General features: G+C 54.7%; 4 protein-coding genes and 1 long non-coding RNA gene across 6 annotated transcripts in view; 4 read left to right on the top strand and 1 right to left on the bottom strand.

Annotated features, from left to right (window-relative positions):
* The window catches only part of LOC117648089, a 34,474-nt gene extending 33,700 nt beyond the window's left edge, over positions 1–774 (top strand). Inside the window, exon 3 of the long non-coding RNA XR_004587854.1 lies at positions 681–774. This is a non-coding gene — a long non-coding RNA (uncharacterized LOC117648089). The remainder of the gene's footprint in view (positions 1–680) is intronic.
* An 83-nt stretch (positions 775–857) lies between these two features.
* On the top strand, positions 858–9,562 carry LOC117648393. Its single transcript, XM_034390901.1, is given in 12 exon segments — positions 858–948; positions 1,298–1,441; positions 1,518–1,628; positions 1,914–2,047; positions 3,261–3,384; positions 3,710–3,911; positions 4,191–4,452; positions 4,593–4,745; positions 4,815–5,192; positions 5,441–6,641; positions 6,644–8,496; positions 8,839–9,562. Coding segments are annotated over 12 exon segments (5,166 nt in total). The 3' UTR covers positions 9,352–9,562.
* Positions 9,563–10,112: 550 nt separating this feature from the next.
* LOC117648157 lies at positions 10,113–12,409 on the top strand. 2 transcript variants are annotated; one of them, XM_034390411.1, is made up of 6 exons: positions 10,113–10,497; positions 10,814–10,965; positions 11,045–11,203; positions 11,380–11,508; positions 11,586–11,750; positions 12,063–12,409. In XM_034390411.1, exons 1-6 carry the CDS (start codon positions 10,314–10,316, stop codon positions 12,105–12,107), a joined length of 834 nt encoding a protein of 277 aa, XP_034246302.1. In that variant the 5' UTR covers positions 10,113–10,313; the 3' UTR covers positions 12,108–12,409. The 2 variants fall into 2 exon arrangements, with proteins under 2 accessions (XP_034246302.1, XP_034246301.1); XM_034390410.1 differs by having other exon boundaries at positions 11,586–11,763.
* A 191-nt stretch (positions 12,410–12,600) lies between these two features.
* On the bottom strand, positions 12,601–14,260 carry LOC117648156. The gene is made up of 4 exons (XM_034390409.1): positions 13,503–14,260; positions 13,243–13,414; positions 12,997–13,167; positions 12,601–12,927 (listed from the first exon to the last, which is right to left on the bottom strand). The coding sequence occupies exons 1-4, from the start codon at positions 14,012–14,014 to the stop codon at positions 12,820–12,822; spliced, it is 963 nt and encodes a 320-aa protein (XP_034246300.1). The 5' UTR covers positions 14,015–14,260; the 3' UTR covers positions 12,601–12,819.
* A 154-nt stretch (positions 14,261–14,414) lies between these two features.
* LOC117648154 (ATPase ASNA1 homolog) lies at positions 14,415–16,702 on the top strand. Its single transcript, XM_034390408.1, has 7 exons — positions 14,415–14,724; positions 14,829–14,976; positions 15,074–15,228; positions 15,327–15,477; positions 15,557–15,664; positions 15,747–15,947; positions 16,071–16,702. Exons 1-7 carry the CDS (start codon positions 14,606–14,608, stop codon positions 16,191–16,193), a joined length of 1,005 nt encoding a protein of 334 aa, XP_034246299.1. The 5' UTR covers positions 14,415–14,605; the 3' UTR covers positions 16,194–16,702.
* The last annotated feature ends 1,602 nt before the right edge of the window (positions 16,703–18,304 follow it).

The raw sequence follows: 18,304 nt of genomic DNA, 5'->3' as shown, positions 1-18,304 counted from the left end.
CGTGGTGTGTGTGTGTGTGTGTGTGTGTGTGTGTGTGTGTGTGTGTGTGCGTGTGTGTGTGCGACGCACGTTTGACGCTTTGACCTGGAAAGGCACACGGCACCCGATACACGATGCTCGGCCGCTCGGCCCGCCTCACGTCGCTGCCACCGAATCATCGGCCACGGTCGGCCGCAACTGCCTCGGCTCTGCCTGGGCGATACGCGGCTTCTCCGCCGGACGGGCCAAATGAATGGTGCTACTCGATCGGATTGATTACGTGCGTCGCTCTGCGTGCCGACTGCATCAACTAATGAGATGAGTTTTTCGGGCCCGGGTTCAAATACCAACTTTATCATTTTTTTAAAAAAAAATTTCGGTCACTTATTACCAGCTGCACTTTTTGCCGTTTTCTCCGGCAGTCCGTCTCGTTTGTGGTGAACCAGGTGCTGTGTGGAATCCAGCGGGTACCGGCTCGGCCAGTGTAGGTACCGCTGCGGAGTCGTGGGCGGAAAGGACGGCGCGGTTTGAACGCGGCGCCAAGTTATTCAAATACTGCGCGTCACGAGTGTCCGACGAGTCGCTCTGTCTCTGTGAGAGAGAGAGAGAGAGAGAGAGAGAGAGAGAGAGAGAGAGAGAGAGAGAGAGAGAGAGAGAGAGAGACTGCTACTTTGTGGCTGACCTCCCCGTTGTTGTCGCAGGCGCGGTGCACGCGTGGCGATGGGTTGACGAGCACCATGTCGCTGAGGGCGCCGTCACCTGCCGCCCCCCGGGGGGCCGTGGGCCTGGGCCTGGGCCTGGGCCTGGGCCTGGCCCCGGCGCCCTGCTGGGGGGCCCTGGGCCCGGCCCTGCTCGCCGTGCTGTCCTGGATGGTCTTGATGTGCGGGACCGGCCTCGCGGGGCAGCCCCCTGCCCCGCCCAGCTACGTCATCACCCGACACCTGGAGGGCGACGTCTACACTACGGCAGGTACGCCCTCTAAATTTCGATTTTAAAAAATAATCAGGGATCCTTAACTTACCTCATAAGGGCATCATAACGTTATCGCAAGAGTTAAAGTTATTAACCTTAACTTCTGACATCTTTTCAAAAAGGTTAAGTTATTTTTTGTGTAGAGATTAAGTTTTGCAAAACTTTTTGCAAAAAAAAAGTTTTGCAAAATTTATTGCAAAAAAAGTTTTGCAATTATTATTTTTTTTGCAAGCTTTGCAAACTTTTTTCCGATTTAAAATCTTGTCTTCTCATGCTTGCTATTTTCAACTTCAATTTTTTTTTAAACATAAGAAAAACTAATTTTGGCGCTTTTTTTTCTTTCCAGCGGGGCAGCGCTGCCCCGGGCAGTGCGGGTCGGGGAGCGGCGGCACCGCGCTGGACGTGGCGGGCTCGGACTGCTCCTGCCAGTGCCTGCCCAGCCTGCCCATCTTCCGGGACGACCTGCACGTCTGCGTCGACGACATCCACGGTGCTTATTTATTTGCCGCTGTTTTAGAGAAAAGCCCGGCCGCGTTTTCTAATCGTCTTTCTCTCTCCGCGTCCAGAATGCAGCCTGGTTCCGTTTGTCAGCGGCTCCGCGTCGCAGACGGTGCCGTTCGTCTTCCTGCCCCTCAAGGGCCAGATCATCTTCCCCAGCGCCGAGATCCAGTTCCCCGGTAAGCCACCGCAGCGCCCCACAGTGGATTTCCCAGCGGCCGAAACTCTAGACGCGTTTTTAGCTCCAGAGTCGCTAAATGGGACTCGAGCCGAACGAGTGACCCCACCAATGGATTCCTCGTTCGGAGAGCAACCCATTGGTGGGGTCGCACGTTCGGTTCGAGTGCCATTTAGCGACTCTGGAGCTCAAAACGCGTCTAGAGTTTCGGCCGCTGGCCCACTGTGTGCCCCAAAAGGACCCTGCACCCGAAAACACGAGATGAAAACTCGGGTTGTGCTCGCAGGCAACAGCACCCCGATCTGCGTGGTGTCCGGGGCGCGGTTCCTGGCCAAGGCGGGCTGGGTGGACATGCGCAACCACTCCGACACCGAGCCGCCCCTGCGACTGCTGCGTGACAACGGCAGGAGCTACTTGCAGGTGAGCGCCGCGGGTTCGAATCCCACACCAGCCAACTTTTTTTTTGTGTGTGGATTGAGAGTGGGCGTTGGAGGAGTGCGGGTAGTAGCGCAAACAGAATCCCAGGCTCGCCTTAAGGGCCTCGGAACTGGATCGAGACGATCTGGCCGCCAACGTGTTGCCCGGGCAGTTGTCCAACTCGAGCAGCGTGGGGCAGAGCCGGGCAGAGTCGGGCAGAGCTGCAGAGCAGGCCCGTAGTGCGGACCTCAGAAAAACCGGCCTGCCCCGCCCCTGGCTGCCCCTGGCAGCACACTGTTGGACGCGCTGCCAACTGTCCGGGAACGTTCCTCCCGGTCCTCCGCCGAACGCAGCGTCGCGCGACGAGAGGGTGGTGGCAGCAGTGTTGCCAAAGAAGCGGGGGAAAAAACCAGTATCGATGGGGTTGCCAACCTCAGCCCGGCTGCCTGGCAACTTCGTGGGAGCGAAGCCATTGCCTAGCGCGCCAAACCTCTCCGACACTGGTGCATCGTGGGAATGCCTGCCAGTGTGGCAACACTGATCTGAACGCACCGCGGCAAAACTCCCGCTTCCCTCCGGCCGCTCCCTGAGGATTGCACTGATGCACTGCACAGTGGGCCAGAAGACCGGTGGAGGCTGCCAAAACTCTAGACGCGTTTTGAGCTGCAGAGTCGCTCAATGGGACTCGAATTGAACGTGTGACCCCACCAATGGATTCCTCTTTCGGATAGCAATCCATTGGTGGGGTCACACGTCCGGTTCGAGTCCCATTGAGCGACTCTGGAGCTCAAAACGCGTCCGGGACTTTGACCGCCTCCACCGGTCGTCTGGCCCACTGCGGATTGGTTGCGCAACCCGGCGCGCTTTGACGCGGAGCGGAGCAACGGTGGGAAAACGGCAAACGACGTTTGAAAAATTGGCGCCGTTTGCCTGGCCGCGATTGGCCGCGACGATTCGAGAAATGATGACTCCTCGTTGGAGGAAGGTCCGAGGGAATTCCGAGAAGCGTCGGGAAGGACGTAATTGTGTCCAGCCTCTCTCCGCCGCGAGGACTTTCTCCGAGTGTCGCGGCGCCGGGCCGGTGTGCCGCCACTGCACTGTCAAACTCACGGGCACCGCCTGTCCGCGCGGCCTGGCTGGCCGCCCGCCGCGCCGCGCCGCCCGATGGGTTGCCTACCCCGCAGGCTGTACAACCCTTCCTTCTGTCCTTTTGCAGTGGCTGGGCGAGGCTGCGCTGCGCCGCTCCATGGAGGGCCGCCTGCTGCTGGTGCAGCTCATGTGCAAGGAGGAGCAGTCCTTCTTCACGCCCTGCGTGGGGCTGCGCGTCGCCGGGACGCCGAGTGAGTACAAAGCGTGTCCACAGTGGCCCAGAAGACCGGTGCAGGCGGCAAAAATTCAAGACGCGTTTTGAGCTCCAGAGTCGCTAAATGGGACTCGAACCGAACGTGTGACCCCCACCAATGGATTGCTCTCCGAACGAGGAATCCATTGGTGGGGTCACACGTTCGGTTCGAGTCCTGATTAGCGACTCTGGAGCTCAAAACGCGTCTAGAATTTTCGCCGCCTCCACCGGTCTTCTGGCCCACTGCGGTGTCCTTCCCAGCGAGTGGTCGATTTTGCCATCGACAAGGCCCTCGACAATCTTGGACGTTTCTCGGTTCGCAGACAGCTTCAGCGGCGTCAAGGAGGTGTCCTTCTCCCCCGTGAGTGGCGGCGGCAGCGGCGGCGCCACGTCGGAGTCCTGGGGCTCCGGCGCGCTGGGGGCGGGCTGGCTGGTCGGCGCGTCCGGCGGCCTGCTCGGCCTCGCCTACGTCCTGGCCGCGCTCGTCTACATGCGGACGCGGCGCAGGAAGAACTGCAAGAAGCGGTGGGTGCCGGCGTCACACAGTGGGTTTGCCAGAAGACCGGTGGAGGCGGCCAAAACTCTCTACGCGGCGTTTTGAGCTCCAGAGTCGCTCGGACTGTGACCCTCCACCAGTGGATTCTCGTCCAGAGAGCAATCCATTGGTGGGGTCACACGTTCGGTTCGGGTCCCATTCAGCGACTCTGGAGCTCAAAGTGCGTAGAGATTTGGCCGCCCCCGCCGGCCTGCCGGCCCACAGTGCGTCAGACGCTTCAGCGGGTGTTGACTGGTGTTGTCCGACAGGGAGCGGCAGCTGGCCGGCGTGGCGGCGTCCAGGATGGAGGAAGGCAGTGGACGCGACAACGGCGCCTACCTGGCCAGCAGCTCGGCCTCGTCGTCCTGCTGCTCGGACTCGGAGGGCGAGACGCCGGCCTCGGACAGCGGCCTCAGCCACGGCGACAGGCAGCGCCGCGGCCACACCGACCTCGCCCCGCACGGCCTCGTGTCCGTGGTGGTGCACGGCAGCCCCAGCAGCCTCGCGCACTCCGACCACTACCTCGTGCAGGTTAGCTGCTGCCCCGTTGGTCGCCAAACTGGCCAACGATTTTGCAATGAGTGGGCTTGGCCCTCCACTGGATGAGGTTGGCAACTCTCCGCTCTGCTTCTTGAAGGATGCTTGCTAAATAAAATGGTTATCCTGCTTAGGACCCGGCGGGGATCGAACGCCTCCCCGAGGAGGACGTCTCCATCGTGGAGACCCTGGACGTGGAGCGGCCCGACGCGGTGCGCGCCATGGCGGGGCCTCCGCGGAGGAAGCTGTACTTCAACCCGGCGTACTTCGACCCGGAGCTGCTCGTGGTACGTCCACCCCCCTTGCCCGTTGACGAGTTAGCCGTGCAAGTTGTCAGCATGTCTCCCCCTGCTCAGGCGCCTCCGCCCGCCGCGCTGGAGTTCCTGTCCAAGATCAGGGAGGTCATCAGCCTGGCCAAGCACAAGATGGCGGCCAAGCGCTTCGCGCCCAGCCTGCTGCAGATCCCCGAGGAGGAGTCCTCGACGTCGTCGACGACGTCGCAGCCACGACTCGCGGCGCCGCCGGGCGTCACCAGGACCCCGCGGCCCGCGTCGCCGCCAGCGCCGCCGCCCGCGCCGAGCAGCCGGTCCTGCCCCGGGTGCCCCGGGTGCACGGCGTCGCAGCTGCCCCCGCCGCTGGCGCCCCTCCCCTCCCCGCCCCTGCCGCTGGGCTGCAACGTGTGCGCCAGCGGGCCGCACTCCAAGCAGCAGCACATCCGGAAGTGGCTCGAGGAGGTGAGTGCTACTCTGAACGTGTGACCAAAGTCGCGACCAGAGTCGCTAAACAGGACTCGAACCGAACGTGTGACCCCACCAATGGATTGCTCTCCGAACGAGGAATCCACTGGTGGGGTCACACGCTCGATTCGAGTCCCATTCAGCGACTCAGCTCAAAACGCGTCTAGAGTTTTGGCCGCCTCCACCGGTCTTCCGTCCCACTGTGCAGCACTGTTCTCAAGCGTGGCCTCCTTGTCCTGCTGCAGGTGCGCGCGCCGCGGAACGGCGAGCTGGACGACTCGGGGTCCGTCAAGAGCGAGGGCTCCGTGTACGGCCCCGTCACCCCGCTGCGGCCGATGCAACGCCCCGGCGGCGGCAGCTTCCGCCAGAGCTCCTCCAACCAGGGCGTCGCGGCGGCGGGCGGCGCCGCGGGCGGCGCCGCGGGCGCGTCCGGACGCCGGAAGTCGGCGCCGAGGACGCCCGCCAAGCTCATGCTGGAGAACATGCGCGCCGCGCGCGCGCTCGAGGCGGACCCCGTCAAGGGGTTGCCGCCCAGAGTGCCGCTCCGCGTGCCGAAGCCCCCCGTCCACAACAACGACCTCAACAACAACAAGCACGACGACCCGGCGCCCAGCAGGGTCATGGCCGAGGACAACAGCTTCCGAAGCCGCGCCGGCAGCGTGAAGGCTGTCAGCAGCAACAACAGCAAGGACGAGGGCGCGTTCAGAAACAGGAGCGGAAGCGTCAGCAACGGCGTCAGCAACAACAACAAGGACGAAGGCGCGTTCAGAAGCAGGAGCGGAAGCGTCAGCAACGGCGTCAGCAACAACAACAAGGACGAAGGTGCGTTCAGGAGCAGGAGCGGAAGCGTCAGCAACAACAACAACAAGGACGAAGGCGCGTTCAGAAGCAGAAGCGGAAGCGTCAGCAACGGCGTCAACAACGGCGTCAGCAACAACAAAATTCAGAACGCCGAGGACGCACCAGTCAACCGAGTCAGAAGCAACAGCGTGAGCAATAGCATCAATGTTAGCATTAAGAATAAGTTAAGTGATACCAGTGTAGCCAACAGCGCGGGCAACGGCGTGAACGGCGTTAGCAATAAGGACACCAGTGCCGAGCCCAACCAGTTCCGAGTCCGAAGCAGCAGCATCAGCGCCATGAACGAGACGAACGCGGCGCGGACCAGGGTGGCCAACGGGCGGCCGGCGGACGGGAGCTTCCGAGGCGGCAGCGGCGGCAGCGCTACCAACCGCATCCACGTGTCCGCGGAGGACGCCATCGTGCGGCGCAACGCGATGCACTCGCCGCCGCCGCCGCCCCCGACGTCCGCCCCCGCGCCGCCGCCGGGGCTGGTCGCGCAGCAGAAGGAGGCCATCGCCAGGAAGCTGAGCGTGACCGCCCCGCCGCCCCCAGCGGCAGCGCCGCCGTCGCGGAGTCGGACCACGGCGCCGTCGCCGCCGCCGCCGCCCCCCCGCCCCCGCCGGACAAGCCGGAGGTGCCGAAGATGCTGATGGACGCCGTCATCAAGGAGCTGGTGGTGCAGCGCGGCCTGGAGACGGTGGCGCCCAAGTCGCTGCCCGCCATGCCCGCCGTGCCCGACGCCGCCAAGGCCTCCCCGCCGCACAGCGCCCCGCACAGCGCCCCGCAGACCGGCCGCCAGCCGCACAGCCTGGGCGCGTCCACGCCCTCCGAGTACGGCGACGTGCCCATGACCCCTGTGGCCACGCACCGCGCCATCACCAGCGGGCTGCAGCGCCTGCAGCAGAAGCCCGCCGCCCCCGCGGCCCCCGCCGAGGACGACAACGAGTACGAGATCATCGTGCTGAGCCCGGAACCCCCCATCGTCATGAACGGCGACGTGGTCATGAAGCACGACCAGAAGGACAAGCCAAAGCAACAGCCCTTCAGCCTCCCCAACTTCCTGACCAACAGCGAGGGCTACAGCCTGGTCAGCGAGGTCTACGTCAACGACAACTATAGCTTCAGCAGCAGCGGCGGCGCCTCGCCGTCGCCGAGCCACTCGTCCACGTCGGCGTCCTCGGAGAACAACATCAAGTACTCGGACAAGCAGCCGGGCCACCTGACCATCCAGGTGGACGACTCCCCGGACAACAAGAGGCACACGCCCGAGGCGGACAACTTCGAGCCGGACACGCTGGACCGCAAGTCCGTGACCAAGGTGCGCGCGCACCGCCTGGGCTCGGCCAGCTCGGGGGCGTCGGACCCGCTCCACGACGCGTACCTGGACTCGCTGGAGCGGCCCGGCGGCGCCATCCTGCTGCGGACGGCGGGGAGCTTCCGGTCCGCGGAGCCGCCGCCGCTGCCCATGCTGCAGCAGCAGCAGCACCTGCCGGCCTGCGCCAGCCACGCCCTCGGCCACGCCGCCCAGCAGCCCTCGCCGTTCAACCGCATGTTCGGCTCGCTGCGGGAGATCTACGAGTCGCGGGCGCGGTGCCGCGCGCTGGACTCGCTGCCCGTCTGCACGCAGAGCCTCCACGGCAGCCTCCACGGCAGCCTCCACGGCAGCCTCCACGGCAGCCTCCACGGCGGCAGCCAGTACTCGGACACCGACTGCACGTCGGTGGCGTCGTCGCGGCGGTCCGTGCGGTCGGCGCACACCACGGCGTCGTCGACGCGCGCGTCCAAGCAGCGGCGACAGCGCTTCCCGTCGCCGCCACCCTCGCGGGGCGCGAGCAAGTCCAACGGCAAGCGGAGCTCCCGCAAGGCCAAGACCAGCAACGGCTTGGAGACGCGCGCGCCGCCACGGCCACCGCCGCTGCGGCCGCCCAAGCCCAAGCCGCCGGCCGCGCCGCCGCAGGCGCTGTACCAGGAGCCGCCGCCGCCGCGCCCCGTCAACGAGCGTGAGGCCAGCCCCGCGGACCGGCCGGACCGGCCCCCGCTGCCGCCGCGGAACCCCAAGCCCGCGCTGCCCCCGAAGCAGAGCTCTGGCGGGGGCGGCAAGCGCCAGGCGGCAGGCAACCCCGCGCACCGGCCCCTGCCCCCGCTGCCCCCGCTACCCCCGCTGCCGCCGCGCGGGCCGCGCGCCGCGGAGCAAGACACGGACGCCATGTCCGTGGCGTCGGCGGACAGCCTCAACTCGTCGGACTACGAGGCGTTCTACTCCATGCCCCTGTCCGCGCCCAGCCCGCCGCCGCCCTCCGTCAAGGGCCAGTTCATCCTGCAGGCCAACCGGCCGTCCGTGTCGGCGGCGTCCTCGCCGGTGTCGCGTCGCAGACACCGCGACCGCGACCGCGACCGGGACCTGTCGGACGCCGGCTCGGAGAAGGCCGTGTCCTTCAGCGGCACCACCTTCCTGCAGGTGAGCCCCTAGTCCAATTCGTATGCCGGGTTTGCACTGGGAGCCGCACAGTGGGCCAGAAGACCGGTGGAGGCGGCCAAAACTGACGCGTTTTGAGTTCCAGAGTCGCCAAACAGAACTCGAACCGAACGTGTGACCCCACCAATGGATTGCTCTTCGAACGAGGAATCCATTGGTGGGGTCACACGTTCGGTTTGAGTCCCATTTAGTGACTCTGGAGCACAAAACGCGTCTAGAGTTTTGGCCGCCCCACCGGTCCTCTGGCCTACTGTGGGTAGAGTCCTAGAGTGGACTGTGGGCTGTTCTCACATCGCATGACCCTCGCTCTGTTTCCGCCCACAGGAGACGCAGCTGCTGGCGGGGTCGCGCGCGCGCGCGGGCAAGGACCTGGTGCGCCACCTCCGCGACAAGCGGGGCTCGGACTCGGTCAAGAAGTCCTGGCGCAAGGTGGTGGACCGCGACCAGCGGGACCACGGCGGGCACTCGCCGGGCATCCCCATCCTGTTCCCGCCCATGCTGCCCCACAAGCCGGAGGACTCCGGGTACCTGAGCACGGACTCGAACGAGTCCAAGCGGCGCGTGAGCCTGGGCCACGGCCACGGACAGAGCCTCAACGGCCTGCACAAGGGCCAGAGCCAGGGCAGCCTGTCCGAGACGGATGAGTCCCTCTGCGACGGCGCCTCCGAGTCCGGCGGCGAGAGCGTCGCCACGGACTCCTTCTTCTTCGGCAGCTTCCGCGGCGGGCCCGCCTCCTCCGCCCCCGGGGGCGGCTCCTCCGCGGACCGGAGGCGGAGCGGGGGCGGCGGCCACGCCGGCGGCAGCAGGAGGGGCAGTGTGGTGTTAGTGTCGCAGTGACAAACAGACTGAAGCGTGGATCGACTTCTCGATCGAAGAATATCGACGTGCCTGTCGATAATGTTCAAATGATTGATTGATTTATCAATTTATTGATCGACTTATCAATTGATTGATTAACCGATTGATTAATTGATGACAATCAAACCCGGTGCTCATAATAAATAAATAAATCTATTTATAGTGAATAAATGTATTTATGTCTCGTGAACGTGTGATTTGCTTTCTTCCTTCCCGAACTCATTAATTCGAATCGTCGGTAAAACGGCTCCCGTCGACGCGCATCTCAGAGGGACACACGGCACGGATGCAGCGTGCTGTTGAGGAAGGAGAGGAGACCGAGACACGAGGAGGGTGTGGGGTTGCAGTTCGTGGCTGCGTGCGCAATCAACCGCCTGTGCAAGCGAGGGGTCTTGGCCTTCACGAGCAGGAACGAGACGACGACGCGCTCCTCGGACGCAGCGGACTGATTCCGAGAGTCGTTTTCGTCGCCCTGTCTCTCTCGCACCGACATGGGAGGCCCCATGGGTGCGAGAGAGACAGAGCGACGACCAGTCTGCAGCCGGCGGCGGCGGCAACAACCAAACCGCTAAGAACTCGGGGAGGAGGAGGGAGAGGGAGGCAAGGAGGGCGTCTTGGCGTCGCGCCTCGCAACGCAGTCCATTCATTGGCGGCCCACCTGGGCGGGGTTGGGGGGAGGGAGGGGAGGGGGAGGAAGAGAGGGGAGGGGGCAGCTGCCCCGCCGCCAGCAACAGGCGGCCCGCCCGGCAGGCAGTCAGTGATGAGTGAGAGTGAGACAGACAGCCGGCTCGACCCCAGAGACGCCCAGAGACTTGCAGTGCCGTGCCGAACAAAGCGCTTGGCGCCTCTTGAACCAGAGTCCAGTCGGTACCAGTGAACCGCTCCCTGCTGCTCCTCCACGTGGGAGGCGTTCAAGTGCACCGTTCTAGTCCGCCATCGCCATGAGCGTCGTCGCGCCCTCTGCCTCTGCCATGGAGCGGCTGGGCGAATGGATCGCCAGCCGGCCGGCGGGCCAGGTCGTCGTCAGGGGCGTGGACGCGGTGCTGCGCGTGGTGGAGAAGTCCCTCATGTGGTCCACGCAGACCGCCCATCGCCCCCCTGCCTGCAGCCACGGCAACGAAGCCGGTAAGTCACAGGGCAGGGCGCGGTGCCGCTCCAGGCCGTCCAGGCCGGTGTTCAGGTTACGGCGTGGTCGTCCAGGGCCCACGCTCGTCCGCGCGCAATGTGGGGCTTGTTTGTTTGTTTCGGGCCGAGGGCCGCGTCGCGACCCCACCACTGGATTCCTCGTTCGGAGAGCAATCCATTGGTGGGGTCACACGTTCGGTTCGAGTCCCATTCAGCGGCTCTGGAGCTCAAAACGCCTGTAGAGTTTCGGCCGCCTCCAGGGGTCTTTCCTGGCGCGCCTGTCCCCGACCGTACTCACGTTGCTCTTGTTGTCCAGGTGCCGAGGATTCCGACTCGATAGTGGTGGTGGTGGCTCGTCCCCTGGCATGGCCCCTGTTCCTGCCCCTGCTTGGCGTGCTGGGAGTCGTCAGGGTCACATTCTACTGCTTGACCCGTGTGTTTTTGAAGCCTCGTGATACTACAGACATGGTGAGTCGAGTCTTTGCTTGATGTGTCTTCCACTGTCCTTGCTGGTTACGCTTTGCTAATTGGATTTGTTCTCTGCCAGATCCACTGGCTTCAAGGTAAGCGACGTCGCTTACGTGCTGTTTTGTCGGCTGGCTTGAAGAACATGGGGCACAAGCATTGTGGCGGCAGACCTGACAGGACTCCTAATGGAACACCATGCGCCAAGGTTAAGATTGCATCTGCAACTACACCGGATCATGTAAGTATAGCATGTGAGTCTTATAGGGGATGAGCAACACTTTGCACTCATCGTGGGCAGAAATTAGAGTGTCTGCGGATTTCTTGAACAGACTCGGTCTGTTCTTAAGACTCTGACAATTTGTTTATCGGCAATTGATTGAAATAGGGTCTGAATGTGAACCACATTTGTTCCAGGAGCGCAAGCGCAAGTATGATGATGTTGAGCAGTCTGACTGGACAGATTGCAGTGACGATGAGAGCACAGCTGTGAAGCTTGAGAAATGTGCCGAGGACTATCATAGTGACAGTGATCCAGACTACGTGGTTAGTTCTTGTTTCCTATTATGTTTAAAGTTCTATTCTCTGTGAGCGCATGGATTAAATTACATGTTTGGTTTCAGCCCAATGGTGATGAAGATGGTGACTGCTCAGCTTCCTCTGAGGATGAAGATATTGAGGATGAAGAGGGAGCTGTGCTGGTGAATGGTTCCCTCCCTGACGTTCCAGTCCCCCCCACCCTTGGAGCTTTTGTCCCAAGCATTGTCACTGTGGAGCCTCCGGAGTCGGTCAGTGACTATGGTGAGAAGGGGTTACGGTTATTGGTCTCGATGAATCTAGTCAGCTCTGACTTCTCTTGGGAAACTAGGTGGCACTGAAGTCTTGAAGTCTCCCCTAAACTGTAACCAAAATTATGTAAATTTTTGCTGCTGCCAATCACTTTTAAGCGTGGACTCTTAAATTTTAAATGCCCCTTCGGCAGCTGTCCTTTAGATCTGCTTTGGTTTGTCGAGAATGGCAATCGTAACAACCATCGCCCTTTCAAAATGAGGTACTATGATTTAACTAATATGATATGTAATTGAATGTTTGTGTTTCAGGTAAAGCCAAAGCAGAATCTCCCAGCAGCACTGGAAGTAGTGTAACTTCAATACCATTAAGCCCCAAGTCCAAGTTGGCCAGGTTCTTCAGGCGTGGCAGCAAGAACAAACAACCATTGTGATAGCAGTGTGTGCAAGTGTGATTTAAGTTATTCATTTTTAGCTCTCTTTTACTTTTCATGTTCTATCCTTGTGGTCCTTTACATTATTTCATGCTAAAGTTCACTAGTTGTGTGTATATAATTTTAGTCTCATTTGTCATTCATTTACCTGTACTTGCCATGATGCATTATTTTGCTAAGTTTTCTTTCAACATGCATTTCTTTTTTATCCATTTGAACATTTAAGGGGTATGTCTTACTTTGGCTCTTGATTGGCATGCATGATTAAGTTTTCTTGAAATATAAAATATTCTTTTAATCTCTCATCTTGCATATTTATGATCCTTTTGCTTTCTTTAACCTGGCCAAATCAAAGATTCCGTGCCTTTTAGCATCTTAGGACTGTGTGGAAAGTCAAAGTTCAGAATAGGACACAATTAAAATTGAGTTGTTTAATAAATTACTAACATAGACATGACTAGTGTTGATGTGACACATTAGAGCACAATACTGGCAGGGACTGCCATCAGTCATAGCAACAGGGCTGTAACAGTCAGAATCCATATAGCTGGATCTAGTATTAACCCTGGAGCTAGTTCAATGTTTGTCCTAAAATTATCACTGTCAACTTGGAAATTCTTTGGTTTCTTTGATTTTTATCTGTTTCTCACCAACCAAAAAGACACAGCCAATGCAGTCAGTAAGCACAATCCAACAACTGCTACCCTGTAAGCCTGGTCTACTGATTCCTGAAGAACAGCCGCCTGTTACAGAAATGTTGATTAGGATTGTTCATGTAGCATTTTTCAGAAAGTTAGTGGGATGGGACTCACCCAGCCGCCGTGTTGCAGCACCCATGCACTGAGCTGCTCCGTAATGAACCGAGATGTCCACTCTACAAGCTTTTGAAAATCTCTCATAAGGTTCTCTCTGAGAGCTCTGTGAGCTATGTCCACACAGAAGAATATGAGCACCAGTACTCTGGTCTGTGTGATGCCACCCTCCTGTTGGAATGGTCAGATCAAATATTAATATATAATTGGATAATTTATTCGTATGAAGACTTGTGAAATACAAACCTGAAAAAGCCCCAGCAAAATAAGTGAGAATGAATTGTAGTCGAGTGATTGAATATCAATACTACTAGCATGGTTCCACACACTGTGTCGCTGGGGAGAGTGAAAAAAGGATTCTGCTATTTGCTGCAGCGTTCTTCCACCGCATCTGCCCCTCTCATTTAGAACTTCCATCCTGTAGGCAAATATTTCAACAAATAAGGCAACTTTCAGGGGCATAAACTAGCAAGTGCTTGCAAGAAAAGTGCAGAGCTCGGGTTTACCTGTGAGGTAATATAGTCAAAACACTTGGGCTCCCAGATGCTGTGACTCCGTCAGCCTTCACTACTTCATTGAAAACAAACCAGAACAGCTCTTGCCCTTTGGCAGCAATATCCAGAAGTTGAGGAGGGAGTGCATCGCTTACTTCAGCCCTAGAAGAGTTGGCAACTCCGCAAGAATTGTAAGAAACTGGAGCGCTTCCTCTTCTTCGTGTTGATGGCTCCAGTGGGACATTCTCCTCCGGATTGGGGAGGGAAGAAATTCTCTCCCTTGGCACGGTGTTAGGTACTGGGCAGGAAAGAGAGCGGTTGTAAGACTGGAAGGTGAGGGCATGGCTCCCAGATGATAGAAAAACATTGTCATCGTTTGAATAAGTCAAAGAGTTGTTTGGGGTGTATCCAGCTTCTTCTCTATGTTGTTCATATCTGATGTCTGCTTCACCACTATCAGCACCACTGTGACTGAAGGAAGCTGGTTGATTAAATCCCTGGTTTGGATATTCTGGCTTCACCATTGCTCTTTATGATGAAATAAATTTTAGTTTCTTTGTCATCAATGAATGAGAGGAATGAGATAAGCCAGTTGCCCAAAGGCAGCTCAACCAAAATTCTGAGTGGTTTAAATTTTCCGGCAACGATAAAATGATATCTTGTTTGAAAGGCCGGTAAAAACACTCAAACACTGCTACAATTTGTTAACTGTCACTTTTGCAACTACAAAAAACATCAACTGACAGTTGTTGACAGTTAGACAGTTGTACTGTTTATGGAACACTATTGCAGTACACATTCGTGGCATTGCTATTGAGAAGTGTTATGAGAAATTGTACGACACTTTGTGTGTTTTGCGACGCTGGTTCTAGGCCGATTCCCATGGTCACCGTCCGGGTTCGTAGGGAGAAGTTTCTCATCCGTACTACTCGTCCTGTTACCCGCTGATTGGTCGGTGACATGTGGGCTGCTAGCTGATCACAATATTGTCTGTCACGTAATACGGTCCGAAATTGTTATTATTTCTAGTGTCTAATCCCTACCGTTCGGCACTGCTTTGAAATCTAGTCCTACCGCATGCAAAATTTGCGCTTTAGCTCTTTCCGCTGCCGAACATGTCGTCTATGGAATTTGACCCCGAATTGGAACCCTCCCTTCAAAACGTCATTGATCAAAAATCACTGAAATGGATTTTCGTCGGAGGAAAAGGCGGTGTCGGAAAGACAACATGCAGGTAAAGTGATAATATTTATCTTGGGTTTGCTTCAAACCGACACGTTATATTATCTATGTCTCCCGAACCATGAAGTCGCCTAACCTTCAATATTCTGTTTACAGTTGTAGTTTAGCAGTGCAATTATCTAAAGTACGATCAAGTGTACTGATAATATCTACCGACCCAGCTCACAACATATCTGATGCATTTGATCAGAAATTCTCGAAGGTACCCACTAAGGTGAACGGCTTTGACAACTTATTTGCTATGGTAAGCTACGAAGTTCATATAGTAAACTATTAACTGTGGTTAATTGTATGGTAAGGCTCATTTCTAATCTTTTATTTTAAAATGTTATGGTTTCTAGGAAGTAGATCCTAACATTGGCTTCAACGAACTTCCTGAAGAGTACTTTGAGAACAGTGACAGTGAAGCTATGGCAATGAGTAAAGAAGTGATGCAAGAAGTCATTAGTTCCTTCCCTGGGATTGATGAAGCCATGAGTTACACTGAGGTCATGAAGTAAGTGATTTTACCATCTTCCTTTTATGTCAGGGTTTTTTATTATGTTCACCACACAATCATATAAATTGCTACTTTATTTGTACCTTTATTTTTAGACTTGTGAAGGGCATGAATTTTTCGGTAGTTGTCTTTGACACAGCCCCCACTGGGCACACTTTGCGCCTCCTCTCGTTCCCTCAAGTTGTTGAGAAGGGACTGGGAAAACTGCTCCGTTTAAAAATGAAGATCAGCCCCTTCATTTCTCAGGTAATCCCCATTTTTGTTTGCCTTCTCTGCTCTTACTCTATGTTTCTTTTCAACATTGTGTGCCTTAACTTATCCACAGCTGAGCGCTCTGATGGGAATGAACAGCTTCAATGCTGATAGTCTTTCCAAAAAGCTGGAAGAGATGATGTCAGTGATACAGCAGGTCAATGAGCAGTTCCGGGACCCTGTAAGCGTCGAAAAACTTCACACTTTTGAATACAGAAGGGAAGATTAGATTACAATTGACCATTTCTTATTACCTGTTGCAGGAGCAAACAACATTTGTGTGTGTGTGCATAGCAGAATTTTTATCACTGTATGAAACGGAAAGATTAGTCCAAGAGCTCACAAAATGTGGTATTGATACCCATAATATTATTGTGAATCAACTGCTGTTCTTACCAAAGAATGAGCAACCATGTCGCATGTGTTCTGCAAGGTACAAAGTTCAACAGAAATATCTCGACCAGGTATGAAATTACTTTAAAAAATTGACATGTGTAATGTCTTATCCAGTTTCATAATTTACTTGCTTTGGTATCTTGAAATGTTTATGTTGCTCACTATAGTTGTTCTTTTTATTCCCTCTGTAGATAAATGACCTTTACGAGGATTTCCATGTCACCAAACTGCCCTTGCTGGATCATGAAGTTAGGGGAGCAACTAATGTGAAAGAGTTTTCTCAAAACCTAACCAAACCATACAAGCCAGTATAACAACCGTCTTGTCTTTAAATGAATTGTGATGTTCTGCCTTGGTAATGAATTTTGAAACATATATACTTTTTGATGCATTATTGGACCATCGTAATCTGTATTGAAAACGTGCAATGCTAGTGGTACTATTTAATGAGGTATATCCATGAACTTGATGAACTGTGTAAGTGATATGATTATTATTATTTATCAACTTAATAAGAAACTACTTTAATCGCATATAGTATCAATGCTGTAGTTTTTAACTAATTTTTGTTATAATTCTCATCTTTAACACTATTTGAGGTGATAATAATATTTTCATGTTGTTGGACTGCCCTGTTCACCTTTGCTGCGGGTTCCCACTTCTGTGTTATAAAAATTACGCACCATCTGTCAAAAATTTGTTGTCTTAGAAACTATGTTATATGCTTGCTCATTCACTTGAATTAAATTCCACAGAGGTGTGCTTTTTTTGCTGAATGTAATTTTGGTAAGGTCAGAGGCAATAAACTTTTTATATATGTTTAGCTGTTTGTTTATTAATTGATCCCTTTTTGGTGGCAGAAGTGAATACCATCCATCCCCTCCGACCCCAATTATCACAGTAATCAGGGAGTGCTCCAGCACAACATACTTCATTTTGGGTTGTTTTAAGTGTTTTCCCGAAAAAGGAGTGGACGATGGGTTGCCTACCTACGCGGTGCATACGCAAAGCATGCCAGTTTTTCGCCAGAATGAGACCGTCTGGGGCCGACATGGACCTTGAAATAGAGTCAGGAGACGAGAGGAAGTGCTCACGCACAACATTGGACGATTTCAAAGTGTGTTGTGCAGGAGCACTCCCTCTTAATCTCCTGCCACCATTTCAAGGTCCATTTCGGCCCTAAACAGTTTTTTTCTGGCGAGAAACAGGAATGCTTTACGTATGCGCCGCGTAGGTAGGCAACCCTTTGTCCCCATCGCACCCTCAATTTAACGTTGTTGGAAAAGTCATTTTCAGACCGAATTGAATGTGTCAGAGAGCATTGGACACCGGGCATCTGTTTCTTAGACCCATGCGAAGGTTCCATGTCAATTTCAGACAAATCGGAGGCGGTCGACCATTTTCATCGAAAAAATGTTAAGGCTTTATACAGCATGGTTTTTTACCGTTTTTGGCTAAACATTTAAAATGGCCGAAACTTTGACATGTTGTGCTGGAGCACATCCTAGTACCTCTAGACATTATGTGAGGGCTCATTTTGGCACACAACATTCTTTTTCTGGTGAGGAATGAGTAATCTTTAAAGCCTCCATCAAAAAGGTAGGCAACCTACCATCCACTTTCCCATGACTTCAACTGCCACAGGATGATGGTTTTAGCGGGGGATGACAGATAAGAAATAACAGTTTTTTGTTCTCCTTGAACGTTTTATTTTTGTACTTGCTTTAGATATACACAGTGCTTAAAATAGAAAGTTGCCACACTACATGTGAACATCAAACAAAAGCTATATCTCTCATTTATCAGATTATATAAAAACTTGTAACAAAATACAAAAAGACACGGACGGACTCTTGGATCAAAATATACAAAGTATCAAAATTAATTATTTTTTTTTAAATAAAAATGTTTGTGTGGTTTCATAAAAAACCTCATTATTTTTCATTTTATAATGAATTGAACCCTAGAAGATGTCAATGAAAATTGTATGAAAACTTTGTACTTGTTTCAAAATACACTTACTAATTGCACCTTGCCAACAAAGTGACCAGGTGAAAGCCTTAACAAACTAGTGGAATGTGAAGACATTTAAATACTGATAAGTCTGTTAAAAGTAGTGCAATAAGCATGATCTAACAAACAGAAACAGCTTGTAATTGACTCAACATATCACCAAATGAGTGCACATCGGTGCACACATTAAGAAGATTCTTTAAATAATAGGCATAACATTGTTTCAGATTATATACTGTCTTGAATTGCAAAGAGGAAAAATATTAGTTGAACTACATGCTTGACTTCACATGGGATACAATGAGGCAAATGTGTGTCTGTGTCTAACGTCACAAGTGCATGTTGAGACACATAATTTTAAGATAAGTTAAACGAGAATTCTGGAGATAGAATGGTAATTTCTGGTAAATAC

This window comes from Thrips palmi, unplaced genomic scaffold (assembly GCF_012932325.1).
Source record: "Thrips palmi isolate BJ-2018 unplaced genomic scaffold, TpBJ-2018v1 HiC_scaffold_3, whole genome shotgun sequence".
NCBI classification, from domain to species: Eukaryota; Metazoa; Arthropoda; class Insecta; order Thysanoptera; family Thripidae; genus Thrips; species Thrips palmi.
Note: the sequence above shows the minus strand (reverse complement) of the source record. Positions and strands in the feature narration are given on the sequence as shown.